This window comes from Ovis aries, chromosome 1 (genome assembly GCF_016772045.2).
Source record: "Ovis aries strain OAR_USU_Benz2616 breed Rambouillet chromosome 1, ARS-UI_Ramb_v3.0, whole genome shotgun sequence".
Taxonomy (NCBI): domain Eukaryota; kingdom Metazoa; phylum Chordata; class Mammalia; order Artiodactyla; family Bovidae; genus Ovis; species Ovis aries.
Window position 1 is genome coordinate 27,589,561 of NC_056054.1, and position 26,588 is coordinate 27,616,148.

General features: G+C 56.6%; 1 protein-coding gene across 4 annotated transcripts; it reads left to right on the forward strand.

Annotated features, from left to right (window-relative positions):
• The first annotated feature begins 1,349 nt into the window (after positions 1-1,349).
• Positions 1,350-26,579, forward strand: PODN (podocan). Of its 4 annotated transcripts, XM_042248256.2 has the most exons (12): positions 1,350-1,465; positions 1,877-1,975; positions 8,629-8,939; positions 10,362-10,455; positions 11,985-12,049; positions 13,607-13,716; positions 14,828-14,984; positions 15,277-15,392; positions 15,932-16,589; positions 19,904-20,052; positions 21,125-21,332; positions 23,802-26,579. In XM_042248256.2, the coding sequence occupies exons 3-11, from the start codon at positions 8,634-8,636 to the stop codon at positions 21,303-21,305; spliced, it is 1,836 nt and encodes a 611-aa protein (XP_042104190.1). In that variant the 5' UTR covers positions 1,350-1,465; positions 1,877-1,975; positions 8,629-8,633; the 3' UTR covers positions 21,306-21,332; positions 23,802-26,579. The 4 variants fall into 4 exon arrangements, with proteins under 4 accessions (XP_042104190.1, XP_014947473.2, XP_042104189.1 ...); XM_015091987.4 differs by lacking the exon at positions 1,877-1,975; XM_042248255.1 differs by lacking the exon at positions 1,877-1,975 and having other exon boundaries at positions 25,835-26,579.
• Positions 26,580-26,588: the final 9 nt, after the last annotated feature.

A 26,588-nucleotide genomic window follows, 5' to 3' on the forward strand; every position in this document is an offset into this window, starting at 1 on the left:
TCCTGCCCAATCCTGTGAATCATACCAACTCTCATAAGTTTAAGCTCAGAGAGAACTGGAATTTGAGGCCAAAGAAGGCAAAAATATTTCCCTTTCCCATCCTTGAGTTCTTGATGTAATGGAAACAGACAGTCCTGGGTTCAAATCCAGACTCTGCACTTGCCTGCTTAAGTTACCTGCTGATTTCCATCATGGAAAGAACTCCAGTTGTGGGGGAAAGTACACCTGGCCGTTTTATGCAGTCATGTATCCTTTCTAAGGATGTCTCTGTATCTGTAAACAGAGGCAGTAGCATTTCTTACCTTACCGGGTTGTAAAGGTTAGAGAGTAACACATGTTGTGCAATCAGGATCCAGTAGCAGCTGCAGTGAAAGGTCTGGAGCCTTTACATGAGCTGTTCATTCATTCAGGGGTCTGGCAATTGGAGCTGAACAAGTAGTCCCAAGTTTGAGTTACTTATCCTTTCCCCTCTGCAGCAGGAGGGCAGCCAGGTAAGGTAGCTGTGGGTGCTCTGCCACAGGCCAGGGCAGGTATGGGGGAGAGCCTTATTAGGCAGTGGAAGTGCCAAGTACCACCTAACCTAGCCCGATCGTGTTCCACCGCCAAAGACCCTGGCGCCAAACAATGTTGCTTCAGCTGCTAGTAGTTAATACTCCTTGACTTGGAAACGTCTTCAGCTCCTGGGAGCACTATGGTACCACGAGGGCTCATGGCTCACCCCCTCAGTCTCTCTGCGACTGGGATTCCTATGCACCCTACTCTCAGCGCAATTTATCGTCCTTCAAGGCTCACCAGGCTGTGGGCGCAGGGCCAAGGTGTAGGGGTGGAGGGTTGGGTGGGGGGGGGGACTTTTCCGGGAAGGGGCACAGCAGTGTCTTGGCTCGCTGCCCAGTTAGCCACGGCCCAAGACCCCAAGGTAGGAGAGTGAACGGAAAGGTACTCTTGCTTGGAGCGGTTGCAAAATCCTCTCCCCAGAGGGAGGTAGAACTCAGACGCACTTGGTGGAAGGGGCCCGCTCTCCCGCCCGCCCTTCAGGTGCTGGGGCCTGGAGGGGGTCCGGTTCCACTTGAGAAAGCTGGGAACTAGGAAGCGTCGCAGGCTAGGCACCCCGCCTTCGCAGTCTCCTAGAGAGGGGTGGGGGCGTGGTACGGCGGCCCCGTCAGGGCGGAGAAGGGTGAGGGGTCTCTTCCTCCGGGGGAAGTGGGGCTCAGCCCGGTCCAACGCCGGGAGGGGCAGGCCCTCCCCTGCCGCGTCTGCCGGGACCCTACGCCTGTGTCCGGAGCAGGCCGGCGTCCAGCAGATGCACGCGGGGGGGTGGGGGCGGGGGAGAGGCGGGGAGGAGAGAACCCACAACAAAACTTGCGTCGGTCGCCGAGCGCACGGCTCGACTTGAATGGAAGGAGCCCACGCCCGCGGAGCGCAGCCGAGACTCGGGAGAGCGCGGTCGGCCGGCGGGGCGCAGCAGGTACAGGGCGCAGGCGGCCGGGTGGGCCGAGGGCCGGGACCTGGCTGGGCAGCGGACTCGGACTTCCCGCGCTGGTATGACGGCCCCAGCAGCTGGCCCGGAGGGGCCGCGCATCTGGCCCCCTCAGTCAGAGCCCTACCCGGAGGGCGCAGCCGAAGAGATCTGCCTCAGGGGGCGCGACCCTCCGCGATCCCGACCCGGCAGGGGCCTGTTCTCATCTCCGGCGGGAGGCTGGTCCCAGCCCCGGCCCCTCCCGCTGCGCACATCTGGAAAGAATCTGCGGGCGGATGGGAGGGGGGAGTGGAAGGGCGCGGGCAGGCGACAGGGAACGTAGGGGGCAGGTGGAACCGGGGAGGGTAGAGGAGCCCTGTACCTGCAGCCTGGTCGCTGAGTATGCCCGTGTCTATCCAGGTCAGATCATCCCAGGTAGCCCACTCTTCGACCCCTTTATAGGCAGAGAAACTGAGGCCTGAAGCGGGGCAGAGATCTGCTCCCAGGACGCGCGGACAGGTGAGGCGGAACCGCGCGTCCCTGTCCCAAGCCGCCCTGGGCTTCGCTCCTCAGCCCCGCTCCGCGCAGTCGCTCTGAGCCAGAGCTCTCAGCTGGGGCCCTGGTGTCTGTCTGTCTATCCGGCTGCCTCCCCGCTGGGACAGCGGGACTGAGAAGAGGGTTGGGGGATGGATGACGGCGGAGTGCAGGGTCCGGGGCGAGGCCGGCGCGCCCCAGCGAAGGCGCTCAAAGCTCCCAGGCTGCAGGTCCTTAAACCTCCAGGCTGGCCTGGGCAGGGGATGCGATCCGGCATTAGAATACCTGATGCGCCGTCAGGTGGAAGAGGGGGCGGCGGTGAGCTGCTGGTGGCCTCCGGGGCTGGGGCTGAGGCTGGGGGTGGGCGGTAGCTGCAGCCTGAAGTTCAGGAGAGGAGCAGACGCAAGCGTGCTTGCCGCAGTGATCGTCCGGATCCGAGTCCGGGATGCCCAGAAGGATGCTCACCCTGCACCTTGCAGAGCATCTTGGAAAGATGGAGGGCCACACAAACTGGAGCGTCTACCCTTGGACTTCAAGCTGGTCCAGAAGGCTCCACTGGGAGCCCCTGGAAGGTCATGTCCCCTTTTAGGGTCCAGGGCCAGCCTATTCAAGTTAAGAAATGTCATATTCACATGAATGCTGTCATGAAATCTTGAGGGAGCATCTTTGTCCCTTCTATCTGAATCTTGGGACAGGGGTGACTTAATGGTTGCACCTTTAGGCCTGGTAAAGTCCTGCATAAGAGCTCTGACCATGATCTGCTTAGAACCCTTGATAGCTCCCTGTCAGCAACCCCTTAGCAGAGTGCCTGATGCCCTTGGAAACTTGACTTTCCCTTCCCTGTTTACCCTTCCTTAAACACACCTCCCTCTTTACCCTCCCCACATTGTGCCTTTGCTCATGGCTTGCCTTCTGCCTTGAGTGCCTTTTCCTCCCCTTTGTCCACCAGGAGAATCTTTGCTCAGTCTTCAGGACCAGCCCAAGGCTCTGAGCAGGAATCAGAAGACACAAAATCTAATCCTGGCCTTGCCTTTAAAATACTAATGAGTAAACTGAGGGAATCAGACCAGATAATAATATTGTAGATCTTTCCAAGTCTGCCTTTCACAAATACATTCCTTCATTCAGCAAACATTTCCTGAGCACCTGCTCCTTGCCTAGGGAGTCAGGGAAAGCTCAGCTGAGCCCTGAAGGGTGCTGCGGGAACATCACGGAACTCGCTAACCCAAGCAGGAGCGGCTTCCCAAGGCAAAAGAATTAGAGTAGCTGCTTGCTGGGAATGGGCAACTGTGGGAGCCTGCTTTAGTTTTCTCCTCTGCAAAGAAGGAAGACTAATTCTTAGTCTTGGGATTTCTGTTGTAGTCAGTAAGATACAGCTTTGGGGGCCCATCACAGGGCAGATGCTCAGCCAATCTTTACTGAATTTGAGTGGAGGAGGGAGGTGGTGCTGGGGGCTGAGGATTGACCTCATTATTTGGATCTCCCTTCACTCTCCTTCTTCTAGTCCTGCCTTAACCCCTCATTTAAGCAGTTCTGGGCCTTAAGGTTTGGTTCCCGGGGGGTAGGGGTGGGTGGGTGACAGTGGGTTCCAGCTATTTCCGCAGTAACAGTAACCCCAAGTATGTTGCACTTGCTGGGTTCCAGCATCAGCTGGCCATGTCTTTTCATTGACTCCGTATGAGGAGCTCTTATCTCATTGCCTAGACTAGTAAACAGAGGCTCAGAGCACTGAAGCGACTCATCCAGGTTCACACAGCAATTCAAATTGGAACAACTCCCACAGACTGAACTGTCCCTCTCGCCCAACAGTGTGAGCTCTGCTCATGAGGACTGCTCACTCTGGGGACTTCCAAAGCCTCGAAAACCTGTTCTTCCACACACAGGTCCAACATGGCTCAGCACAAAGAAGGAACTCGGGGGCTTATCTTGCTCCACATTCTTAGAGAAACAAAACAAAAAAATTGAGACTCAGATGGGTCGATGATGTCACCAAAGTCACAAGCAAATGAGGTGATGGAACTGGAGCTACCCAGGATCCCAAGGCCCTCAGGGTGGCTGGCCAAGCTGGAAGAAGGGGGACATGGAACTGGGGCTACCACTCTCCAAGCCCTGTCTGTTCCTCCTCCCACTCCCTTGAAACCGCCTCTTCCTCTCCATCCTGCAGCTCAGCAGCTCCCTCCGCCGAGACCAGTCTTACTATCCCTTGCATGCCTCACTGCACAGCCTCTAGGAGCTCCCCACTGGTCCCTCCATAAGCCTGCCTATGCCACACTCCAGTTCTTCAACAACCTCTTATCTCTCCAAAGATAAGGCTTTCGACTTTTTGTTGGCTTGGACCATGGCCACTGCTCCGTCCTCCAACCCCCACAGATACTCTAGTGAGCTTTGCAGAGGTCACGTGAGTGCTCTTGCCCCAGGGCCTTTGCACACACTGATCCCCTTGCTTGTATCACCCATTTCCTTTTGTCTGATAGTCATCCTTCGTGGCTAGATAAAGCATTGCTTTTTCTTGGAGTCTTCTTGGCTTTGGATATACTTAGGCCTCCTCTGGGCCCCTGTGGACTCTAGGTTCCCTCTATCACACCTCTGATGACACTGGTATTATAATACTCAATTTACACAAAATGTCTAGACCAGCACTGGACCAACAGAAATATGAGAACCATCAATGTAAGCCATGTGAGTGACATAAAATTTTCTAGAAGTCATGTTAAAAAGAGTAAAATGAAGCAGGTAAAGCATTTTTTAAAAAATTAATTTATTTTTAACTGGAGGATAATTGCTTTACAATATTGTATTAGTTTCTGCCATATAGCAACATAGTTATAAATATGCCATAGTTATAACATAAATCAGCCATAGTTATAAATACGTGCCCTCCTTGAACCTCCCTCCTACCTTCCACCGTGTCCCACCCCTCTAGGTAGTCACAGAGCACTGGGTTTGAGCTCCCTGTGTCATATAGCAACTTCCCACCCAGCTACCTATTTTACATATGATAGTGTATATGTTTCAGTGCTACTCTCTCTATTCATCCCATCCTCTCCTTCCCCCACAGTGTCCACAAGTTTGTTCTCTATGTCTGCACCTCCACTCAACTCACTTCAGTTCAGTTGCTCAGTCGTGTCTGACTCTTTGCAACCCCATGAACCGCAGTGTGTCAGGCCTCCCAACTCCCGAAGCACACCCAAACCCATGTCCATTGAGTCAGTAATGCCATCCAATCCTGTCATCCTCTGTCGTCCCCTTCTCCTCCCGCCCTCAATCTTTCCCAGCATCAGGGTCTTTTCCAATGAGTCAGCTCTTTGCATCAGGTGGCCAAAGTATTGGAGTTTCAGCTTCAACATCAGTCCTTCCAATGAACACCCAGGACTGATCTCCTTTAGGATGGACTGGTTGGATCTCCTTGCAGTCCAAGGTACTCTCCACTACTATCCTGCAAATAGGTTCATCAGTACCATCTTTCTAGCTTCCATATATATATGCATTAATATATGATAGAAACAGGCAAATTTTTAATAATTTAGCTCAAAATATGCACATATTGTCATATAATACTATAAAAAATAAATGAGATATTTTACATTTTTTGTACTATTTGAAATCTATATATACTACATTTTATACTTATAGCACCTCTCAATTTAGTGCAGCCACATTTCAAGTGCTGATAGCCACATGCAGCCACCATATTGAGCAGTAGCTATGTGAGGATTTTAAGGGCAGCAGCCATACCTGAGTCACTTGTTTGGGTCCTCAGTGCCCAGCTGTGCTTGGCCCAGGGAAAGGCTCCATGGTTTTGTGGTTAAGACCCAGGCTGGGAACTTGGCCTTGCCACTTAACAGTTGTGTTGTATTGGCCGACCCCGTTGGGCCTCAGCTGCTTATCTATAGTGTAGTGGTGATAACATTTTCAATCTGGCTTATATGTTAATATAAATTAAATATTTGTATAGATACAGTGTACATATCCTTACAGATGCAAAACTGAAGGTGAAGGAGGAGAACTAGCTGGTCTAGTGAGTGTATAAGATTTGTGGGGAGGATCCTTCTTCTTGGCCTCCTGCCTTGATTGAATCTGGGGCCTGGGCCTGTGCCCATACGTCACCTCCCAGAGTTTGGATCTGCACTGGGGTCCAACAGGCGGGCGGGCAGGCTAGGGAGACGCAGGTGGCTCCAGGGGCTGGAAGCTGTTGAGATAGCTGGAGGGTTATAACATGCCCTGGGAATGATGGTCAGTAGGCTGGCCAAGGATTTATTGCCCATTTGGTCAGGGCACGAGGCAGAGGGGTGTGGTAGGGCAGGCAGGGCCAGGCTGTAGCATGCATCCACCACTGCTGCTGATGGAACCTGGGCCCCCTGGTGTGCTTGGGCCCCCTGGTTCTCCGCTGCCTCAGGGGCCTGAGTCTGCCGAGGCCTTGTGGACCTACCTATGGGGTCAAGCTAGTCTGGCTGCCGGCCCTCTTCTCCCTCCTCACAGCTTTCTTTCTGGGGCTTTATGCCCCTTTTACAGGGCTCACGTAGGCTGGTGGGCAGTGGTTATTTTACTGGGGTCTGCTGCCTCTTGGAGACTAAGGGCAGGGACCTTATCTACTTTACCTGTATCCCCCAGGCCTAGCACAGGCTAGATGGGGCCTCACCTTCGAGAGCTGGCTGAGCCAACGAGTGAGGCAAAGCAGTATCTGAAATACCGCAGCAGCCATGGGGCAGCAGAATTCGCTGAAGAATGGAATGTGCAAATCTTCAGTGAGGAGGTGGGCCTAGCACTGGACCAGAAAGGCACAGTCAGGAGCTATGCACTGGAAGGGGAAGAAGCAGGGGGGTTCTGAAGCCGACAGTGTTGTGGTTGGGACATCAATGGTGCCCATGGATTGGATATTAGTGGTGGAGCTAATCAGCAGGGAGCTAACATTTATTGAGCACTTACTGTGTGCAGTACATGCATCCCACTGACTCTCACAGTCTCCCCAACAGGAGAGCTCTGTGCCACCCAGTTGGACGGGGAGGAATGTGAGATTTAGAGGGTGGCAAAGTTTGCCCAGAGTCACAGGACTGATGAGGAGCAGAGCTCACAGCCCCGTCTCTCTGGCTCAGAGTATGCCTGCTTAACCAGACATCAGTATCATCATCAAGCTCCCCGATTGCTCAACCCTCCCAGACCCAGCATCTCATCAGAGCTTTCTAACCACTGGGCTGTGATCCCTGGGCTCATGGTGGGAAGAGATGCTCAGGCTGCAGAGTGGGTGCACCCAGGCTTGGTCACCTGTCATGTACCTGCATTGGTAAGCATCACAATAGTGAGAGCAGCCTCATCATCCAGTGGGTGCCAGGGGCTTTGCATCTGCTCTCTTGCTGACTCCCTCCAGGAGTTCTGAGGTTAGATCTGTTATCTGCCTTGTAAGGTGAGGAAACAGGCTCAGCAAGGTCAGTGCCACCAAGCAGCAAAAGGGACCTAACCCCAGAGTCTGTGTACCAGAGCTACTGCTTGTCCCAACTTACCACACCCCAGAGATGTTTGCTAAGTGAGTCTCTTAAAGGGAACTCCAGGGACCAGCCCAGAGCTAAGCCATGCCCATGGCTGCCTTGATGATGGAACCCCAGCATCTTCCTCAATGGCCCAAGGCCCTCCCTCTACCTGCTCCTTGTTGCCTGAAGGGACCATGCTGGGGAGAGGTCTCTTGCAGGTGGCAGTTGATCACATGAGCACTGCAGGTGCTGGTGAGGGCAGCTGAGGGTGCAAACACCAGAGATAGGACTTGAGGGTTTTTCAGGCAGTAGCAGCTCCATTCACTAATGACTACTCTGTGCACAGCATGCAGGGACAGAGAATGGCTCACAGCCCTGTGTGGAAGAAACACAAAACATCACATTTTCAACTCATGCCAAGCCCTGGGGGAACAGTGATACAGAGGCCTGCGGCATCTCATGTGCCAGGGGACCTAACACTGGCGTTAGTTCTTGGAGAAACTGCTGATTGCACAAGAGGCAAGGGGGAGGTTCTGGGCAGAAGGAACAGCGCATGCAAAGGCCTGGAGGGAGGAACACGAAACAGACAATAAGCAGGGCAGGTGAGTGTGGGAGCTGGAGGAGAGGCAGGGCCATGTCCTGAAGATCCTGGAATGGCAATCTGAGGTGCTAGGACACCTCAGACCTGTGGTGGCCCAGACCTGTTGCTGGCCCACCGTGACCTGTGGCTGCTCAACCAAGGACAGGCCCCTCCCAGCACTGCCTGTGCCAGGATAGCGAGAGCTCAGCCAAGTCCAAGCCAAGCCCTGCAAGTCCGAGCTCTTCCCAGGCCTCAGCTTTCCTTCCTGTGAAAGGAGGGTACGGATCTCTTGAGGCCAGGCCCAGACAGGGTTCTGGGAGGTTAAGGACAGGGATTCTGCTCACCTGCCCCCAACTCCCAAACATGCATCCCCCTCCCCAGCCGCCAGAGGGCAGCGCTGATAAGGGGGTGCGGATGGGAGGGCGGCAGCCAGCAGAGCTGGTGTGTGCAGAGGACAGGGTCCCCAGGGGCTCTGCCCTGTGGCGTGGAAGGCCCCAGCATGACTTCCATGGGCCCTAGTCCCTTGGCTGCGCTACCTGATAGGTTAAGTCAGCCCCGGCCTCTGGGTGAGTCTGAATTGACCCCTCCTGCAGGTACCATGGCCCAGGGCTGGGCGCTGCTGCTCCTGCTGCTGTTGCCGCGGCAGCTGGGAGTGGTGCTCGCCGTGAGGGCCCCAGGGTTTGGCCGAAGCAGCGCCCGCAGCCTGAGCCCCGAAGAGAATGAATTCTCCGAGGAGGAGCCGGTGTTAGTCCTGAGCCCTGAGGAGCCGGGGCGCGGCCCAGCCACCATCGGCTGCCCTCGAGACTGCGCCTGCTCCCAGGAGGGGGTCGTGGACTGCGGCGGCATCGACCTGCGCGAGTTCCCGGGGGACCTGCCTGAGCACACCAACCACCTGTCCTTGCAGGTGAGGTTGGGACGCTGTGCCAATGGTCAGGGTCACCGGGGGCTGCCCCGCACATGGTGGCTCCCATCCTGGAACCACCCCACCCCCACCGCAGTCCTTGCCCATGGCCTCCCACCCTCCAGACGCAGGGCGCTAGGGCAGGTCAGACAAAAGGATGCCTCCGCCAGGGGCATCCCGGCTCTGACATCCCGGGCACAGAGCACTGTGATGTTATGACCTGCTTTGTCTCGTGGGAGGAGTCTGGGCTGAGCCTGGCTGTAGAGTCTGGACCTGTCTGAGCTCCAACACAGACCTGCCCTCAGCTGACCCTCTGGGAAGACAGGGTACCTCAGACACCGTTACGGACCAGGAAGGTGAATACACAGCAGACCCCCGAGGAGGACCCTGGGGGCTCGGGGGGTCCAGTGCTGTCCCCAGCTGAGAGGCCCAGTCTAGATTTTAGAACTGCCCGAAGTGGGACACAGCGTTCCAGACAAGAACCCTGGAGGCATTGATGCGAACTCTGGAGGCATTGATGCGACCGTAATCACCTTCATGTAGCCCTGAGGGACAGGGAGGGGCTGCCGCACCTGTTTCCAAAGGAGACCAGGCCCAGAGAAGGACAGTGACCGGCCCATGGTCACACAGCCCCCATGGGTCTGCACTGGTGGTGGTGGGAGCCCAAGACCAAGGGACCCTGAGGGAAGGAGACACGCTGAGGACAGGTCTCTGTAGGTTCATCCACCAAGAAGCTCCTGTGAACCAGCGCTATGCTTCTGGTCCTGTGTGGGCTGCTGGGCAAGTAGGGTGGTCTCAAACATATATTGCCTGTGAGGTGCTCACTGTCTACCTGGGAGACAGAGACCTAAACAGGTAGAAAGAGCAGACAGAGGTTGAAGGACTGGTGCTGTGAGGCCAGAGCAGCTCCTAGTCCAGCCCCCAGTCCAACCCAGGAAGGCTTCTGGAGGAGGTGCTACCTGACCCAGGTTTTAAAGCATCCCAAGGGGAAGTCGGGTCCCCTGGGCCAGGAACCAAAGGTGGGTTTCTGGCTTGGGGAAGGGGGGAATGGGCTGGGGACACTTGTCACTAAGTGGGAACAGTTCTGGAGGGAAGACAGCATTCTAAGTTTGAACTGCCTGTGGATATCTGTGTGTGTGTGTGTGTGTGTGTGTGTGTGTGTGTGTGTATGTGTACGCCTGCACTCTTAGAAGGGGGGCCACACCTCTGCTGTGGTTACTGCTGTGCCTGCAACACCCGCACCTGGGCCTGGCTCAGAGCCAGTCCCCAGGGTCTGTCCACCATGGGGCAGAATCCCAGCGGAGGGGCCCAACAGAGGAACTGGCTCCTGGGAACAGACTGAGGTGGGTGCAGGCTTCTAATGGGGCAGGAGCCCTGGGCACCCCCTTGTGTTGCCTCCTCACCGTCCCCATGTCTCCCCCCTAGAACAACCAGCTGGAGAAGATCTATCCCAGGGAGCTCTCCCGACTGCATCGGCTGGAGACGCTGAACCTCCAGAACAACCGCCTGACTTCCCGAGGTGAGGGATCGCCCAGGGCTGGGGGCTGGGACCCCAGACAGGAACCTAGGTGCCTAGGGGAAAGGCCCGCCCTGCAGACCCCAGCATGTGGGAAAGAGCAGGCCTGGGATGGTCTGCCCTCCAGATTCACGGCACGTGCTCCCTGTGGTTGCCTCACAGCCACCGCTGGGTGTTTCTGAGACCGGGGAGTCTGATCAAAGGAGAGGCTTCAGAGCAGCTCAGACTCCAGTGTCTGAGGAATCACAGAAGGCCTTTAGAATCAAAGCGTGTAGAATCCTGAAATTTTAAAAGTTTTTTTTTTTTCTGATGATGAAAATAGTTTTTAATTATAGTAGAAATTTTGGAAATACAGAAATTAGAATACAAAAAACCCCACTCATTATCCTGCCACTGCCATCTGAAAAGTGAAAGTGAAGGTCGCTCAGTCATGTCTGACTCTGCAACTCCATGGACTATACAGTCCATGGAATTCTCTAGACCAGAGTACTGGAGTGGGTAGCCTTTCCCTTCTCCAGGGGATTTTCTCTTCCCAGGGATCGAACCCAGGTCTCCTGCATTTCAGGTGGATTCTTTATCAGCTGAGCCACGTGAAGTTCATCACTATTGACATTTTGGTATATTTCTTTCCATTAAAAAAAGCATAATTTATACACCATGAAGTTTATCCAACTTAAAGGTATAATCTGATGAGTTTTTATAAGTTTATATGTTGTACAGCCATCACCACAATCCAATCCAGTCCTTTTTCTTTGTGTTTTTAATTCATAGCTGTACTTATAGTATCGATACTATAACTGTTATAATTGCTTTGTTTCACTAAGCAGTTAGCTCAGCAGCATTTCTCATGTTGCTGAAAACTCTCCACAGCCATCATTTGACACAGGGTATTCCACAGAGGGATGCTGCGCAGTTTATGTAACTGTTCCCTCTTGTTAGATACTTGGGTGAGTCCCAGCATCTGAGGGTCTGGGAGCTCAGAACCAAGTGTCAGAGGCCGACCTCAGGACTGGAGAAGGGCCAGCCTGGCTGGGCTCCCAGTGACAGCTGGCTTCTGACAGCACATCTGCCAGATGCGGCAGGAGAGGGCCAGGTGCAGGGCGGGGGTGAGAGGGGGCTCAGAAGACATCGCCCTGCCCTACCCTGCCTGGGGCTGGGTGTGAGAATTCTCTCTGACCCTCTGGAGCTGTCCCCAGGGGCACACTCCTTCTTGGCAGGGCCTCCGCCCTGTGGCCTGATCTTTTGGGTGCCCATTCCCACCCAGGCTGCCCTGAGAAGGTGAAGGATCAGCCATCTATCAGCGGACACTTGCCATCTGCTCTTCTGAGCCTGAGCCTCTGAGAGCAGGGTTGGGGGTGGGGTGGCACTGAGCAGGCCTGTTGGGACTGGCTGGGTAGGGTCAGAGCCGCATGTGCCCCAAGCAGTGCCTCCCTGTCCTGGCAGGCGGGGTGGGTGTGGGGTGGTCAGTGCTCACGTGCTCCCCTGTAGCGTCTCCTTCATCCAGGGCTCTGACCGATGCCTGTCCTTTGAAGGGCTCCCGGAGGAGGCATTTGAGCATCTGACCAACCTCAATTACCTGTACCTGGCCAATAACAAGGTGAGGGGCCCGCAGCAGGGCAGCGTGTCTGGGGCTGAGCTCAGAGAACTTTCACCAGGGCCTCTTTTGGGCCAGCTGCTGGGTTCCTACTGGTGCTCAGACACAGTCCAGACCCTGCATTTTAACACAGGGCTTCAGAGTGGTCAGATGATGACTGAGGCCAAGGCCTACATCAGTGTAGTGGGGTGAGAGCTCATCCCCATGGGGAGGGGGCATTGGAGGGCTTCCTGGAGGGACAGCATTTGAAGGGCCATGAAGGGTAATGGGATTGCAACCAGAGGCCTCAAGGGGGAGGGCACTGCAGTAAAAGGGACAGCAGGAGTGAAGGTGAAAGCTCTCAGCCTTGCAATATTCGGCCTGTCCCAGGGCTCTGTCCTGGCCCTTCTCTCTACACTCCTAAGGTGACTGTCTCCTCCTTGGTCTACAACACCCATCTACATCAAGGCCATGTCCAGAGGCAGTCTCCAGGCTTTTCCCTACTCCCATGTGAGACTCAAAGATCCACCTGCCTCCTCAGCATCTTCCCTGGATGTTTGATGGAAATAGAACTACCCGCTCCCCATCCCTGGAAGGGGCATCTCCAACCACCTGCAATGCCGCTGGTCATGAATCCAGGAGAGCTTGGCTCACCCACGTCTGCTCTCTCTACAGCTCCCCAGCCCCTGCCCTGCCCACCAGCACAGGACAACCCGCCTTCTCATCTGTGGCCCTTCTCCTCGGAGCAGCCAGAGGGGTTTTTCAAAATCTTGCCCCACTCTAGCTCTATACTGTCCCCTCCCCACTTAAAACCCTCCCAACGGCTTCCCCCTCTGCCCAGGAAGAAACCCACACGTCTCCTTGAGGCCTGCTGACCTGTGTCCCTGGCCCTCCTGGCTTCCTTAACTCATCTCCCCACTGGCTCCCACCCCCAGTACCTGGCAGATCCCCCCAACATGGGCCTCTACTCACTGCCCTTGCTGTGTGGGTGGTCTCCCCCCCAGATGGCATTTCGAGTGCCATCATCTCTTCTCCAAGCACCCCACAAAGTCATTCATTGTCTTCAGTCTGTTTGAATTCCCAGCACAGCAGTGATCACTCTCGAAGCTTTTATTCCTTGTGTATCATCTTCTCCACTAGGATGTAAGCTTCTGGTGTGGGTGGTGTGGGCAGGGATCTGTGTCTTGTTCCCTAGGACGTGTCCAGGGCCTGGAACTCTGCCTGCATATTGCGGATTTCAGGGAGTACTGTCGAATAAATGAAGGGTGGATACCGTGGACTGGGGCTGGAGAAACATGGGTGCTCACTGTGCCTGCACAGAGGGCCAGTGTCAGGGGGCAGTGAGGGGCGAGGCCAGGAGAATGGGCAGGGCAGGGGACAAGATGGAGAGATTTAAACGTCAAGCTCAGGACAATGGGGAGCCATAGAGGTTCTGGTTTTGTTATTGGGAACTTTAGAAAGATGGCTCTAGTCGCAGAGAGGAAACAAACTGAAGGGGCTCAGATGAGCAGCAGGCAGTGTGACTCCCTGCTGGCCTCTCACCCTCCACTGGTCTTTCTACCCCAACTCTTCCCTTTCCAGCTGACCTTGGCACCCCGCTTCCTGCCAAATGCCCTGATCAGTGTGGACTTCGCTGCCAACTATCTCACTAAGATCTACGGGCTCACCTTTGGTCAGAAGCCAAACTTGAGGTCAGAGGTCAGAGGGGGACCCTGGGCTTAGGTTGGGGAAAGGGGGGAAGCTGAGGCAGAGGCTGCAGGCCCTGAGTGGGGTACAGGCAACCCAGAGAAGAGGGGTGGACAGTGCATGATGCCCCATGCTCAGGGCTGAGGTGACAGACACCCAGGGCTGCAGGGGCACAGGGTCTGGAGGGCTGACCCCTAAAGGCGTAGAAGGGGTCAGTCCAGAGGTGAGGACAGAGGGTGGGGTTTGGGGAACTGTGGGAGCCGGTGAGGGTATGTCCCTCCTTGCCTAGCCCCTGGGGAGGGAAGCCTCTTCCAATAGGCAGAGCTGCCCTTGCTGAGAGCTGCTCTGGGTGAGGCCCCATAGCACAGGTATGTGAGCGGGGGTGGGGGGTGGGGTGCTGGGGAGGAGAAAGTGCTGACAGCCTCAGGTGCCACTCTGTCCCTGAATCTGACGCCTCGATTCTCTTCGTTCCCCGGAGAAGCCAGTGCTACTGTGTATCGCTCTGTCCCACAGAAGAGGAGACTGAGGCCCAAGAGAGGCCATACAGCAAGAAGGAACTGCGTTGCCTGTGGACTTCTCTTATTCGTTGTCTTCTCTCCTTGTAGTATGTTAGCTCCATGAGGGCAGGGACTTGTTGGTTCTGTCCACTGCTGTATCTTCAGGATCTGGAACAGTCCTGGCACATAGGGACACTTACTGTATACTTGCTGAATGAATGAGGGGTCACCTCCTCTGAACCCAGATCCTGTGCTGGGCACTGGGAACAAAGAGGTGACAGGGACAGGCTCCATTCTCGAGAGGTCCCACAGAGCTCAGAGCCAGCTGTGTGGACAGGCAGGGACTCCAGGGCTGCAACACTGGGGAACAAGTGAGAACCCTGAAGGTTATGGAGAAGCAGGGACTGGGGATCAGGAAGTCTTGTTTCTTCCACTAACTTGTAGGGTGGTTCCTTCGTCCCCTCAGCTGTGTAGGGGGAACTGGATTTGGTGGCGTCTGAGGTTGTTGAGATGGGAAGAGGGTGCCCTGGGCCACAGGCCCAACCTGAGCAAGGTCTGGAGGCTCACCAGGCGAGCTGGTGTGGGGGTGGTTGAGGGAGAACCTGAGCCTCGCCCCCAGGTCCGTGTATCTGCACAACAACAAGCTGGCGGACGCCGGGCTGCCGGACAGCATGTTCAATGGCTCCAGCAACGTTGAGATCCTCATCCTGTCCAGCAACTTCCTGCGCCATGTGCCCAAGCACTTGCCGCCCGCCCTCTACAAACTGCACCTCAAGGTGGGAGGGAGAGGGCAGGGAGGAGCGCTGCCCGAGCAGGGGGAGAGCCCAGGCACAGTCACGGGCACAGTCGTGAGGCTGCGGGGCCTCGGCACGAGCTGGGGGGCACAGAATCCACTGCAGAGATGCAGACAGAGACCCAGACACCTGGCTGTCAGCCCCACACTGAGTCCTTTAGGCCTGGGCCCTCTCCCCATGGCTCCCCCAGACCCCTCTCCATATCTCATCTCAAGGCTGTGTCCTTGCCCCTTGGCCATCCCTCATGCCCCTTTCCCACCCTCCCATCTCTCAGAACAACAAGCTGGAGAAGATCCCACCAGGTGCCTTCAGCGAGCTGAGCAACCTGCGTGAGCTGTACCTGCAGAACAACCACCTGACTGATGAGGGCCTGGACAATGAGACCTTCTGGTGAGCCCCTTCCTGGCCTCCGTGTGAGCTCTGCGCTCAGGAGGCCCCTCCCAGGGCTCACCTGGCCGGGTCCTTTTCCACCTGCCCCTGGCCAGTTTTCTCGGAGAAGGAACTTTAAGGCTTGTGCCTTTGCTGACACTTCTGTCCCGAAGAATAGCGCTATGTAAGTCCTGCCCAAATTCTAGTAAGGCAAGGAAGTGTTTGCAGAGGCTGGCTTCTTGGTGCAAAGTAGAAACTCAAGCATTCTTGTTGAAGGCAGATCTATTTTCAAGCCCAGGGTAGCCTAAAAGGACAAAGGCTTTAAACAGTCAATCTTCAAACAAATCCTGTGTCAGAAACCATGCTAGATCCTTCTCACACCAGTGTATCACTGAGTCAAGCTACTGAGAGGCTGGGAGAGGACTGAGTTCCCCAGTCAGCTAGTGGCAGAGCTGGGATGAGTTAGAGGGAAGTCCCCTGCCACCTCCCTTGGGAGTAATGTTGGAAACAAGTGCCACCTGGGCTCCTGCCCACCGACCTCATCGCCCGCTTCCCTCCAGGAAGCTCTCCAGCCTGGAGTACCTGGATCTGTCCAGCAACAACCTGTCGCGGGTCCCGGCGGGGCTGCCGCGCAGCCTGGTGCTGCTGCACCTGGAGAAGAACGCCATCCGGAGCGTGGACGCAGACGTGCTGACCCCCATCCGCAGTCTCGAGTACCTGCTGCTGCACAGCAACCAGCTGCGCGCGCAGGGCATCCACCCGCGGGCCTTCCAGGGCCTCAAGCGGCTGCACACGGTGCACCTGTACAACAACGCGCTGGAGCGCGTGCCCAGCGGCCTGCCCCGCCGCGTGCGCACCCTCATGATCCTGCACAACCAGATCACCGGCATCGGCCGCGACGACTTTGCCACCACCTACTACCTGGAGGAGCTCAACCTCAGCTACAACCGCATCACCAGTCCACAGGTGCACCGCGACGCCTTCCGAAAGCTGCGTCTGCTGCGCTCACTGGACCTTTCCGGCAACCGGCTGCACACCCTACCGCCTGGGCTGCCACGCAACGTGCACGTGCTGAAGATCAAGCGCAATGAGCTGGTCGCCCTGGCGCGTGGGGCGCTGGCCGGCATGGCCCAGCTGCGAGAGCTCTACCTCACCGGCAACCGGCTGCGCAACCGGGCCCTGGGACCCCGTGCCTGGACTGACCTCTCCGGTCTGCAGGTAAGCGGCCAGGGCCGTGCCCATTCAGGGTACTACTGGTCGGGCTCCCCTGAGCCCACCTAGCTACTGGGCCTGGGTGAGCAGGTAGCAGGCAGGCAGGGCCTCTAGAGAAGGGCCGGCTGGGCAGCCTGGGCATTAGGGTATGGAGCCTGGGCCATGCCAAGGGTCTAGGCTCATGGTATAGCAGTGCAGGGCAGAGTTCAGCTGGCAGGCAAGGCAGAGCTTTCCACCTGCAGGGACAGGCTTGAGGAACCCTGTAGGGACAAGGGGAGGTCATGGCTGCAGGTGGGGGGGGGGGCATTGTCCAGGAGGACTGAAGGACAGGGACAGTTCAGGTGGTGTGAGAAAGCAGAGCTCACCCACCTGTGGGCATAGGATAGGTACCTGGAGAAGGCTGGGCTTGGGGGAGGGGAGGCTGGCAGGTGCCTGAGGTGGGCTAACCTCACCAGGCTGCCGAGTCTAGAGGGATAAACTTGGGGCTTCTGGGACTGGCCAGTGGCTGTGGCTCCTGTAGCCACACCCGAGATAGGAGGGCTGTGTAGCCATGTGAACTAAGCCTCCTTGGTTACAAGTGAAGCCTCCTGACGCAGTGAAGGGCTGAAAGGGAACTTCATTAAGGAACCTGGGAGGCTCAGCTGTTTTACCAGGCCCCCCTCTCCCAAATGTCCTCAGCCTTTTCCCAAGGCTCTGCTCAAATATCCCCTCATTGGGAGGTCTTCCTTCACTGCCTGCCACCTTCCTCTGCTTTGTTTTTCTTTACAACCTCTTCCCTCCGACAGTAGGTCATCTGTTTACTTGTTTGTTTTCCGCTCTTCCTGCTAGAACAAGGCGCAGGCGTTTTAGTCTGTTGTGTTCACTGCTGGACCAGGGCCCTGGCTGTGGGAGGCACACAGTACATGCTTGTCAGGGGAGCTGTCAGGGTGGGGATGTCTGAGCAGAGTGCAGGGGAGAGGCCCTGAGAGTGGGAGGCAGGGAGGTGGGGCTGAGCCCCGAGGGTGAGTGGTGGGAGGCGGCTGGTCCTCCAGGAGCAGCCAGGGTCTCCCCCACCCAGAGAGCCCGGCTGCGTGTCAGACACCAGGGTCCAGCCACATGTGCCAGCCTCTCTCGTGCCACTTCTTAAGGGGCCCCAGCCCCATTGCCCTCTCCTCCACACCTGCTCCTCCTGCTGCACTGGCTAACTTGCTGAAGGGGGTGACACCCACCTGGGTGTCCACAGGAAATGTGGACGCTGCCCTGCCACCCCCTTTTCCATACCATCTGACCCCCACTGCCCATTGTTACTGAACCTGCCCTCTCTATCATGACACCTCCCCATCTCTCCACTTCTCTCCATCCTACTGGTCATATCAGAAGGTCAAGTCACCCCCATTTCTTCCTGGACCTCAGCTTCCTAGGAGCATTTCACTCCTATATTCCACATGCAATCAGCAGGTATCTTGAAAAAATAAAAAAACAAACATGCTCACTGTATACCCACCCAGAACCCTTCTGTGGCTCCCCTTTAGAACCCAGACCAGAATCCTGGCTGTGACCTTCAGTGCCTGGTCTGCCTCTGCTCCCAGCTGAGCTTCTTGGTTTCCCAGATGCCCTGGACCTTGCTTATACTGTCCCCTCAGCTGGAAGGCCAGTGACACCTACTCACTCATTCATTCTACAAGCTGATACCGAACCCTCCCCACATGCAGACCCAGTTCTAGAACTGAGGACCTAGAGGGGAATAAGACAGATCCAGAGTCACTGCCCTCCTGCTGCTGCTGCTGCTGCTAAGTTGCTTCAGTCGTGTCCGACTCTGTGCGACCCCATTGACGGCAGCCTACCAGGCTCCCCTATCCCTGGGATTCTCCAGGCAAGAACACTGGAGTGGGTCGCCATTGCCTTCTCCAATGCATGAAAGTGAAAAGTGAAAGTGGAGTCGCTCAGTTGTGTCCGACTCTTCACGACCCCATGGACTGCAGCCTACCAGGCTCCTCGGCCCATGGGATTTTCCAGGCAAGAGTACTGGAGTGGGGTGCCATTGCCTTCTCCGCACTGCCCTCCTAGAGCTTATCATATACCTAGGACTCAACTCAGTTGTCACCTCCTCCAGGAAGCCACCAACGATGGGCAGGTTAAATGGCTGTCTGGGTGAGTCCAGTCAGGAGTGGGGTATTTGGTGAAGACCTTCCTCGGCCTGTGGGATCTTTGTTCAAGCAGCTGCTCTCACTGGTCCAGAGCGCCCACCTGTGTTGGCTGCTCCCCCGACCCTGACTGGGCTGGGTCGGGCCCCTCCCTGGCCCCCTTATTTCAGCCCCGTTCCGCTGCTGTCATTGCCAGAGTGTTGTGACCATCGCCCCTGCCAGCCTGGCTTCCCAGCACAGAGGAAGTGTCTCGGGGATTCCATGTCCCCGTTGGCCACGGGCACTGAGGAGGTCTAGAATGAAAGAGGAAGTCCTGGATCCGTGTGGAAGGAACCCAGTGGGGAGCAGGGAGCCCTGCTGATGGAGAAGGTGACAGGGAGGCTCCCTAGGGTGCCTGAATCGTGTGCTTCCCTGCATCTGGAATCTGGATTTATGGCCCCCCGTTCCCTGGCCCTGAGCCCCAGCCTGTCAGTGTAAGGAGGGAGCTTGAGATGATGGAAGCCCACCCATGGCTACACAGGTGTGTATCAGGGCAAGGGTGCTGACAGCCCCAGGTGCAGGCAGTGAGCCAGGCCCCGGGCACGTCCAGGTCTCCTTCCCGCAGCAGCTGTGCTCTGCTCCCTGGGAAAACCACCCCATTTCCCTGGCCACGTGCTTCCTGGACACTAGGCCTGTGGTGGGTCTGACACTGACCAGCCTGGGGCCTGGTTGCCATGCCAGGGTCACTGTGGCCCTTGAATCCTGGCCCTCGGCCCCTGTCCACATGGCCCTGAGATCTACAAAGGAGCAGCCCCGCCCCTATCCTCATCTGACAAAGTTGGGTTGCGATTTAAAGACTGGAGGACACCTAGTCCCTGCCCTTCTGGGGTCTTTAGTCTGAGGAAGGTGACAGGTGTGTTAAGGAGGACGGCCTTTAGCACCAGGCACTGTGGCTGTGCATTCATGTGGCCGGATGGAAGGGGCAGGGTAGGCTAGACGCCAATTAGAACAAGGATTTGGAGTCACAAGCCCCGGCTTCCAGCCTCTGCGGGCCCTATGGCCTGCTATGGATCTCTGAACCTCTCTGAGCCTCTGTTTTCCTGTCTGGAAATGGGGATAGTTATAGAGCCCGCCTCACAGGGTTATGAGATTTAGAATGCTCCGGGTCAGTGGGAGCTTGCTTGTCAAGTGCTGTATCTGCCCTGCTCACCCCTGCAGCTGCTCGACATTGCCGGGAATCAGCTCACGGAGATCCCCGGGGGGCTCCCAGAGTCGCTGGAGTACCTGTACCTGCAGAATAACAAGATTAGTGCCGTGCCCGCCAATGCCTTTGACGCCACACCCAACCTCAAAGGGATTTTTCTCAGGTAGGAGGCCCTGCCCCTCAAGGGGCTGCCCAGCTCCAGCAGAGGGGTCAGGGCCCATGGGAACCACTCACAGGTAGAGGTCAGTGCTTGAAGCAGTGCTTCCATTGAGCAGAGCCCTGGTTACAGCACAGAGCCCCAGTGAGCTCCTGTTCCCTTAACTCTCAAGGGTGGAGACAGTCCTGGCCAGGCCTGGTGAGGTCCACTGGTTTGTGAAAGGGCTTTGGAAACTTTAAAAAGCAGAACTTGTGGGCATTCTTGATGTTCCTATGGCAGGAAGGGACCACAGAGAGCATCTTCCCAATTTACAGCTGGGAAAGCTGAGGCCCAGAAAGCACAGGTGACTGCTGTGTCCACAGCCAGATAGGCTGGGCCTGGGCCTCAGACCCAGGATAGCAGATGTTCAGGTCATCACTGGGTTCTGGGGGTTTAGGATGATTCAGAGGACCTGGCTCCCCAAGGAGAGCAGAACCAGAGTGGTTCTTCCCACCATCCCCCTCCAAGTCAGACAGATCAGAGAACGGCAACATGTGCACTCCAGGGGCTTTGTGGCCTAGAAGACTCAGGCGGGGTGACATCAGGGTGCAGTGTGACCTATGCCTCGGCTCCTGCAGGAGACTAAGGTACAGAGAATTGAGGGGGCCTGAGATCAGAGTCCAGCCTTCCCCTTCCCAAACATGTGTCCCCAACCCACTGCGGCCCTGGCCTTTCCTGTGCCCCTCTACACCCAGCACCAAGGTGACTTCAGGCTGGCCACAGAGCATCCTCAGACCTCCAGGTTAATGCCAATGGGCAGGCAGGCAAGACTTGTCTGTGTCTGCCACCCTCAGATCATAGTAAGAGCATATACGGCGGAGGCCTTCTCTCCTCTGTACAGGGTCACCCTTCTCCGCTGCACTAGCCACACAGAATACCTTGAACTCCCTGTGATGGCCTGGACTCCTAAGCCCCCTTCTTTTGTGCTTGCTGCATGTCTTCCTGGAGGGCCTGTCCCTTCCACTCCACTTCTGGGCTGGGTCACTGTAGGGACACTGTTCAGCTAATGGCATAGACCTCACGTGGGTGCCCTACACAGGTTTAACAAGCTGGCCGTGGGCTCCGTGGTGGAGAGTGCCTTCCGGAAGCTGAAGCACCTGCAGGTCTTGGACATAGAGGGCAACTTTGAGTTTGGTGACGTTTCCAAGGACCGGGGCCGGTTGGAGAAGGAAGAGGAGGAGGAGGACGATGACGACGAGGAGGAAGAGGAAAGGCGATAGTGACTGGGAGAACAGGATCTGACGTAGGTGGGTGGTCTGTGTGGGGCGCCCTAGCCTGCTTCACCACATTCCTGCCCCTGACCCCAGTCTAGGGTCTTTCTGCCCATTCTCCACCCTCTGTACCCTGCTTCGTTGTTCATTTTGCAAATCTGTTAGAGCTCTCAGTGTGCTCAGGCCCTGGGTGTGAGGTTGGGGATGACAGCATGCCAGGGGAGGCTGGCCGGTGCCAGGGCCTCCATCCACAGCAATGCATCCCTGATGGGACACACCCAGGAACTGGGAGGGAGGAAGCAGGGAATGGATATGGGGGCCCACAAGCAGGCTACTGCTGCAACCCAAGCCAGAGATGCTGGAGGTGGGCAGTGAGGATGCAGACAAGCAGATGGGCCTGAAAGGAGGTCTGGAGGTGCAGACTTGAGGGGCCCAGCTAGTCCTGCTGGACATGGGGTGAGGGAGAAGACAAGATCCCAGTTCTAGCCTGGAATTTCAGGTGGATGATAGTACTAGGAGGGGCAGGTCTGGTGAGGAGAACGGTGAGTTTGGAGGGCACTGGGGAGCTGCCCAGGGTAGACTGGCTATTTGGATCTGGGGCTCCAGAGTGAGGTCTGGCTGGAGAGGGAGGTCCAGGAATCATAGGCCTTGAAACAGTCCCTGAGGCCTCGAGAGGCTGGGGGAGCTCTCCAGGGAGAGAGGAGGGAAGGGGATTGCCAGCTGGAGGGGAGCGGCGGGAGGAAGGGGACAGAGCACCAGGGGAGGGAGGCAGAGCTGCAGACAGCCCAGGACAGAGGGCCATCACACGCGCACACAGCGCACCCACGTGCACACACTCACACTCACTCACACTCACCGAAGCATGCACACACATGCACAAAGCAGACACTCAAACACACACCGCACGTATGCACACACAGACACACTCGCATGTACTGTACTGTGTGTTCACAGATGCAGGACAAGCACACCATTGCATATGCTCATGCGTGCATGCCTGTGAGTACACACACGCATGCTGCCCCAGGCACATACGCCCTTGTGTGCACATGTGCACACACACACATACACATGCATGCCTGTTATGCATCCATGCACAGGAAGTGGAAGGAATCAGCTGTGTGAGCACAACAAAGAGACTGATGGAGCTGAGCATGGCCACGAACCCACTGGACTTATCTACAGGGAGATCACCGTGACCTTGTGGGGAGCAGTTTCAGGGGCAAAGAGGGTGGAGAAAGTGGCCGGAAAGGAGAGGGTTCAGGGGTTATAGACAAGTCTGTTGAGAAGTTTGATTGTGAAGAGATGAGTGAGGCTGGTGGTGGGAAGGATGCATGAAGCTCAGGCAGGATTCTGTTCATGCTGGGCCCTTTTTAAGCAACAGAACTGGTTTGAATGCCGATGGGGAGGGGCCCATGTTGAGGGAGGAGTTAAAGGCATAAGAGAGGAGAGCTGGGTGTAGCCACACCTGTGCAAGCAGGAGGAAGGACTGGCTTGGGCAGGAGGGTCAGTTCTCCAGAGGCTACAGTCACATGCAGGTCAGCGGCTTCGTGGCTGGATGTGAGGTCACACCTGCCCGATGCCTTCTGGTTTCTCTGTGCAACAAATACTCAGCAGACCAGGTTGGGTGTGGAGACGATGGCCAGTTGGACTCATCCATGGCTGAGGTTTTGGCCAGGAGTGTGAGACAGGAAGGCAAGGAACAAGGAAACAGGGTGCTGACAAGAGAGAGGCTCCCTTGCAGATGCTGGGGCTCAGGCTGGAAAGGGAAGGGGTGAAGGGGGTGTTGGTCTCCTGGAGGAAGAGGTTGGAGGGTGGGCATGGTGGTGGGGAGTAGCCAGGAGAGGAGGTGTGGTCAGGAGAGATATCAGAGTAAGCTGAGCTGGGGATCCAGGGGCCACTGGTCACTATTAGGATGTTGAATTGAAGTAGGGTCTGAGACAGAGAGGGGTCTGAGTGGGGTTGAGGATCCTGCCGAGGCCATAGGGAGGAGGGAACAGGGGTCTAGCTGATGGCAGAGAGAGGGGTGAGTGTGCTGGGCTTGCTACCTGATTATAGAGGGCGACCCCAGAGGCAGTGCTTGGGAGTCACCTTTCTTGACTCCTGGGCCCAGGGGCGTGAAGATGGAGCCCCTTATCTCCATGCATTGTCCTCGGGCAGAGCCAGGGGTCAGTGACTGGGGTCACTAGCCATTCAGTGTGGGTGCTGGGGCCCTCGGGAAGGCACTGTGGGTCCCAGGGTAGAGAGAATCTGCCCCTCTGGAGGACATTGGCCACAGTCAGCAGCCCCAAGAGAGGCCAAGGGGTCCAGAAGTTTCCAGTCCATACCAGGCCCCCAGGAGCACCTCCCAGGGGGTGCCCCCTGCACTGGCTCTGTACTCCCAGGGCAACTTCCCCTCGGGCCTGCAGTTGCTTGACCCTGCCAGAGTCTAATCCCTTTGGCCCCAGCTGGGCTTGGTGGGCAGGTCTGCCTTGGCCTCCCCTGACTCGCCCGCGTGTTCTGCAGGACGACGGACCACTGGAGCCTTTCTACAGCACATGCCTGAGCCCTGCGCGCCCCCACTCTGCCTTGCTCACAGACACTCCCAGCGCAGCGCCCACCAGGCCCCGCTCCACACATAGGCTGGACCCAGTCTCCCCTCCCCACCCCTTCCTGCAGTCCATCCACAGCCAGACACCCACACACAGCCAGCTGCACAGCGTCCTCCAAACATCCCCCTGTCGGCCCCACACTCAATGCTGCCCTCAGTCCCTGGGTCCTACAGATGAGGCAAAGGGTCTGACCAGCCCCAGCACTCATGGGTACCTGCTCCCTGCCCCGTGAACACATGTACACACACACACACACACACACACACACACACACACACACACATCACATGCAAATAGCTCTTCTCGGCCTCTGCCACCAACAGCTCTTGCCCCACCCAGAAATGGCCAGCTCGCCGTCTGTCTGTCTGCCCCCTCCATCTGTCCCTTGGAGAAGACAGAGTTATCTCCATGCTGTCTGCGGCCAGGTGCCTGCACCCTCTGGAACTCACAGACTGGGTTTTCTTCCTTTCTCTCCATTTGGGGAAAAGAACCTTCAGGACTGCTGCCTTGGCCCACCGGTCACGCTCCCCAAGGCTGGGGCAGTCTTTCCCCGCCAGGCCCTGGCCGGCCCAGACGCAGCTTTGCTGGATGAGCCCCACTGAGGCCAGAGGGAAGGTCTGAGGCTGCTGAGGTCTTGGACTTGAGCTTGGCGGAGGTGGTGGGGCTAGGTGGAGCAAGAGCGAAGGGCCCAGCTGCACCGATGAGAGAACTTTTTTATTCTTTGGGCCTGAGGGGAGTTCTGGGTGCCTTTTTTTTTTTTTAATTCTTTTTTAAGGAAAAACAATGATAAAAACTTCAAAGCTGATTTTTCTTGTTACAGAAAAACTAATATAAAAGCATTACCCCTGTCTGGCAGCCTGTGGCCGTGTCTGTGTGTGCTTCCTGCCAGGTGCTGGGCTCAGGCCTGGCCGCCGGGCAGGACCCAAGCACTTCAGCACCTTCTGACCAGCAGGAGTCAGTGCAGAGTTCAGTTCTGGGGGCCCACAGAGTCATCCCATAGAAAGAAGTCCAGGGACGCAGGGTTTAGGTGAAGGTGAGGTGGCCTGGAGGCACGTGCAGCCCCTCAACTCGGTGGGGGTCAACAGGTTGGGCCGGGACCACCACACAAAGCCTGTGAGCCCACTCTGTGCTCCCGAGGGGCTGAGCATCCAGGCAGAGGACCTGCAGGCTTTGGGCTGCTCTGAGTTCCTGGGCACTGAGTGGGCATGACTGATGGGGTCTGTCCCATAGCAGATGCTGGGATGCAAAAGGGGTTGGAGGCAGGCTTGGGAGCTGGAGCAGAACCCTCCTCAGGGCCTTGGTCCCTGCAGGCTTGCCCAGAGGTGGCAGACTAGCCCAGTGTGTCACCATCACCACCGGGGCCAGAGCTGGGCCAGAAGAAGGCAGCCCCCAGCTCAGAGCAAAGAAGAACATCTGCCAGGCAGAGCTGCCCCGCAGTGGATCACATGCCCCGAAAGTGGTGGCCCCCCGCCACTAGAGGTGTGTAAGCATGTTGCTGTCGTGCCCAGTAGAGAGCAGCTTCCTGACCTGTATGGAGCAGACACCATTGCTCAAAGAGATGAGCTACAGGAAGGGGGCCAGGCACACCATGCGAAGAGTTAGCTGGACATTTGATCTGTCATAGGTGATTAGGCCTTAAGAAAAGAAGGATGCTCCCAAGGTGGATTCTACAGCCTCTAGCCTTATAGTGAGAAGAGGAGCCTAGGGCCCTTCCTGGACTCTTCAGACTATGACCCTGGGAGGAAGATGGAGGTAGTTCAGGAGTGGGGCCTGGGAGGCAGGTGGCTGTTTTGTTCAGCTGACTCTTGCCGACCCCATGGACGGCAACACGCCAAGCTTCCCCATCCTTCACTGTCTCCTAGAGTTTGCTCAAACTCATGTCTATTGAGTCAGTGATGCCGTCCTACCATCTCATTCTCTGTTGCCCCCTTCTCCTCCTGCCTTCAGTCTTTCCCAGCATCAGGGTCTTTTCCAGTGAGTCGGCTCTTCACACCAGGTGGCCAAAGTATTTGGAGCTTCAGCTTCAGCATCAGTCTTCCTACTGAATATTTAAGACTTGATTACCCTCCTGATTCTCTCATCCCCTCCCCCAGCTTCATGGGCTCCATGGTGCAAAACCCTGGGGCTGTATCTTCTCCCCAAAGTGCATCCAGAGCAGGCTGTGTGGCCAGGGTCTTCTGTGTCCCCTGTGAGCCTCCTGGAGACACTGTGAGGCTGAAGAGAGCAAGAGAAGGAGAGTCTGAAAACTTCTTGGGCACATCCCCTGCTTAAAGCAAAGCATTCACAGATGGGAGCCAGGCTGGCTGAAGAAATGTGTTTCTTTTGTGAGGACTGACCTCAGGGTCCTGCCTGTAGAACCCAGGCTATGAGCAGAGTGGTCTGTCCACACCGTGGTTCCCAGACAGGCCCCTGGGCAGCCCAGCGTGTGCTCTGCTTCCTGCATGTAACGGCTCGAGCAGGCCTGTCCTCGCTCTGGCCACCAAGACAGGCTCGTCCGCACTCTGGCTGCCCAGGCAGGCCCGTCCACACACTGACAGCCCAGACAGACCTGTCTACACTCCAGCTATGCAGACAAGGCTGTTTACATTCCGGCTTCCTGGACAGCCCCGTCTGTACTCGGACTGCCCAGACAAGCAAGTCTGTGCTTTGCCTGTATTAACCCAATAAAGAAATGCTGGTTTGGGTATGGTCACTAAGCCTA